At 35.1% G+C, this 3,664-nt stretch overlaps 1 protein-coding gene across 1 annotated transcript; it reads left to right on the top strand.

Annotated features, from left to right (window-relative positions):
• The first annotated feature begins 240 nt into the window (after positions 1-240).
• LOC111369936 (ras-related protein RABA5e-like) lies at positions 241-3,664 on the top strand. The gene is made up of 2 exons (XM_022991669.1): positions 241-719; positions 3,083-3,664. The coding sequence occupies exons 1-2, from the start codon at positions 383-385 to the stop codon at positions 3,403-3,405; spliced, it is 660 nt and encodes a 219-aa protein (XP_022847437.1). The 5' UTR covers positions 241-382; the 3' UTR covers positions 3,406-3,664.

Raw genomic sequence — 3,664 nt, 5'->3', positions numbered from 1 at the left:
CGTTATTTTAACTAACATAATATACTATTCAAATATTGAAACTAATAGAGAAATAGAGTGTAAAAACATGCTTTAGTTCATACATTTTTTTTTCGTAAAGTTTTTATCTTAAGTGAGTAATTTTATTGCATTAAATCCAAAAACCCAATAGAATATATTTTCTCAAAATTGTTTCTAAACTATTTTATATTATTACAGGCCAAAACCGAACCGTTATAAAATCCATTAAATCAAATCAAATGTCATAGTCCCACCACCCACTACTTGCGCATTCCTGTCTTGAAATACCATTCTTCTGCCAGCTCTGCTCCACCTCCCTCATCATTCACGCCCATCCCATTTCAATTTTCTCTTTCTAGATCCAAAAAACACATAATCTGAGATGGGTTCATCGTCGGAGGACGAGGGGGAGGAGTACTTGTTCAAAATTGTGATAGTGGGTGATTCAGCAGTTGGCAAATCAAATTTACTCTCTCGTTATGCGAGAAATGAGTTCAATATGCATTCGAAGGCCACCATTGGAGTCGAATTTCAGACCCAGTCGCTTGAATTTGATGGGAAAGAAGTTAAGGCACAGATTTGGGACACCGCCGGCCAAGAACGGTTCCGTGCTGTCACCTCTGCGTACTATCGCGGTGCCTTTGGTGCTCTTGTTGTTTATGATATTAGCAGAAGGTCTACTTTTGATAGCATCCCCCGTTGGCTTGATGAACTCAAGAGTACGTTTTTTCTCTCATAGAAGGAAAAAAAAAAAGGCTAATAATTGGCTGGATAAAAGGTTGAATTTTCATAGCAGTCTAGTTTTAATGGTACCTTGTGATTTATTGGCTGTGCTTTGATGGATTGATTCTCTGTGATGAAGTGGTTGCTTCAAAGCTATCGGGAAAGTACCTATACTATTTTGTTCTGCGGCCTATAACAAATTGGTTTATTTTGTTTTAAATTTGAAAAATTTACAACTAAAGGACAAGCTACAACCTCCACGATTCATGGTAACTCTTATAATTTTTATTTTGTGAGAAGTTTGCTCAATGGTATACCTTGACTAAAATTGGGAGTTTCATTTATGTCATTTGCAGTTGTCTAGTCATTTTATATGTTCTCATTTCATTTATATAAATATTTAAGTTTAGAAAGATTAGGGTGATAAAATCACAGGCAATGGTTAAGATTGGATTTGAGTTATATCTGATTTCAATATGATAAATGTGGGACATTATGATCATTAGGGTTCAATACATGTGATCCTTATTGGTGTTTTACTATTTAGGAAAAAAAGTGGAGAAGGCAATATGTTTAATGATTTAGCTGTTAGACAATCAAGAGTTTACCACTAGGGGTCTTCGCATTTGTGAATTTGGGAAGTGTTTGAATTCCATTTTACTTTTTGCTAATACCTTCTTTAGATCGTTGGTTTTACATAACTAAGAATGAATAATATATTTTGAAAGCTTTTAAAATGGAAATCATCCATCAAAGTGGGAAAAAGTTGTGATTATATTCTATTGGTGAATCTTTCGTGATTAAAGAGAACGTGTGAAGTGTGAGCTGTTGTCTGGCCTTGGGTAAGGCTCATGTTCCTCATCCTAAAGAGTGAGCAATGCAGGAAAACGAGTGCTACAAATTTTAAAGCCCAAGAAACGTGATATGGCTTAATGTTCTAGTTTTTAGAAATTTATGGTGCAAAATTTTTTCCCTCTACATGCAAGTCTATGGTAATGATTCTTAATTTTGCAGGATCTTCCCTCCTATGTGTTTTTAGACTTTTGGGTTAATAAATTGGTTTGCTGAAAATTGCGTAGTTAGTCCCCCACCTATGGACATTCTTTCAACTTGGTCTCCCACCTATTTTTCTTGACCACTTCTTTTCCAACCTATCAGTTGTGTGGTAACAATAGTCCCTAAAGCTCTTTTCCTGTTATTTTGACCGTTACCTATGCACATGCACCTCACATGTTTAGTTTTGAGGGGTAAATTGGTACACCGTGGTGATAAAAGAAAAAGATAAAGGAAAAGGAAAAGGAAAAGGAAAAGGAAAAGGAGAATGAATATGATAAAAAAATAAATAAAGGAAAAATGATAAAATTCTTAACAACTCCACCCCCAACCTTCCACCACTCACTGGCTCCTATACAATGTGATTTATTTACAGTTGTAAAGAAAACCTCTATTTCAGCTAGGTTCATTGGAGTTGGAATCAGCTATTCATAAGGTTTTTATAGTGGTCATGTATCTCTAAGCAAAAAGGCGTAACTGCATTTGACACTGATAGGCCTTCCTTCCATAATATTCTGTTGTTGAGAAACTTAGCTTTAGGAACTTTTCAAGTCCATATGAACCAATTTGTTGTTTCTTGCGATCGTGGAGCTATATAGGAGTCTGGATTCTAGACATATAAGTTCATCAACCCCAAAATATGTGATGTCTTGATGATGAGTATTCATCAGGAGTGTGGTTAGTGAGCCTTTGAATGGATCTAGTTCCCCTAATGTCCAATTTAGAACTTCAAAAGATGTGTTTCATTTGTGCTACTTTGGGTGACAGTGTACTGCAACCTCTTAGATTGGTTATCTTTGATAATTGTAGACCCCTTTCAAGACATTAGTGATTGTTTAATAAATTAGATACTAAGATTTTCGGAAAGGAGTTATTGTCCTATTGGTTAGACATAAGCTATGGGACATCAACTAAAATGCATGTACATTATACATTTTTCGCCACTCTATTCAGTTCATATGTTAAATCTACTAGAACCTCTAGAGTAACTTTGTCCTTATCTATTACAACATGCTATATAAGTTTTGGTATACCTTTCTAACTTGTTCTACCAAGATTACGTCACTCTTATTAACAGTTCCTCTTTTATTGTATGCGCAAAACATGCCTCTACCACCTAAGTCGGCACCACCTCCACTATGCAATATATCTTGATTCCTGATTCTTCTTTCTCAAAATTTTTTTGTATTATATGCTTCTTGAAAATTATTTCATTATGGTATTTTCCAGTTTTACGTTTGTACTCATCCCAAATTACATTATATTATTGCCTCATGAAGTTCGACTAAAAAGCCCTCATATGCAGCTCATTCTGATACAACCGTTGCAAGGATGCTTGTTGGGAATAAGTGTGACTTAGAAAGCATTAGGGATGTGAGTATGGACGAGGGCAAACGCCTTGCGGAATCTGAAGGATTGTTTTTTATTGAGACATCTGCATTGGATTCGACAAATGTTAAAAAGGCTTTTGAAATTGTTATCCGAGAAATTTATAACAACGTCAGCAGAAAGGTCTTGAATTCGGATTCCTACAAAGCAGAATTATCAGTCAACAGAGTTTCCCTTGCTAATGACGGCTCAAATGGATCAAAGCAGACTCAGGGATTCTATTCTTGTTGTTCCAGGTGACTCAAATACTATATTATTCTCAAATGTGTACAAGTGAAGGCCTGTCTTATTGGTGGTTTTAATTTATTGATTTTATTGGTCTATTTCTTTCTGAATTTGTTATTTATAGAACGATTCCGTAATGACGGGGAAGATGGTATATCACAGTTCTACCAAAGTAATTGTTCTCAAAAGTACTGGGGAAATGTTATTAAACTCATTTTTCTAAAAATGTAAATCACACAATTGAAGACTGTATGGTTTTCTGATTGTAGATTGA

The sequence above is a fragment of the Olea europaea genome, chromosome 20 (assembly GCF_002742605.1).
Source record: "Olea europaea var. sylvestris chromosome 20, O_europaea_v1, whole genome shotgun sequence".
NCBI classification, from domain to species: Eukaryota; Viridiplantae; Streptophyta; class Magnoliopsida; order Lamiales; family Oleaceae; genus Olea; species Olea europaea.
The sequence above is the reverse complement of the archived record's forward strand: the minus strand, read 5'-3'. Positions and strand labels throughout refer to the sequence as shown.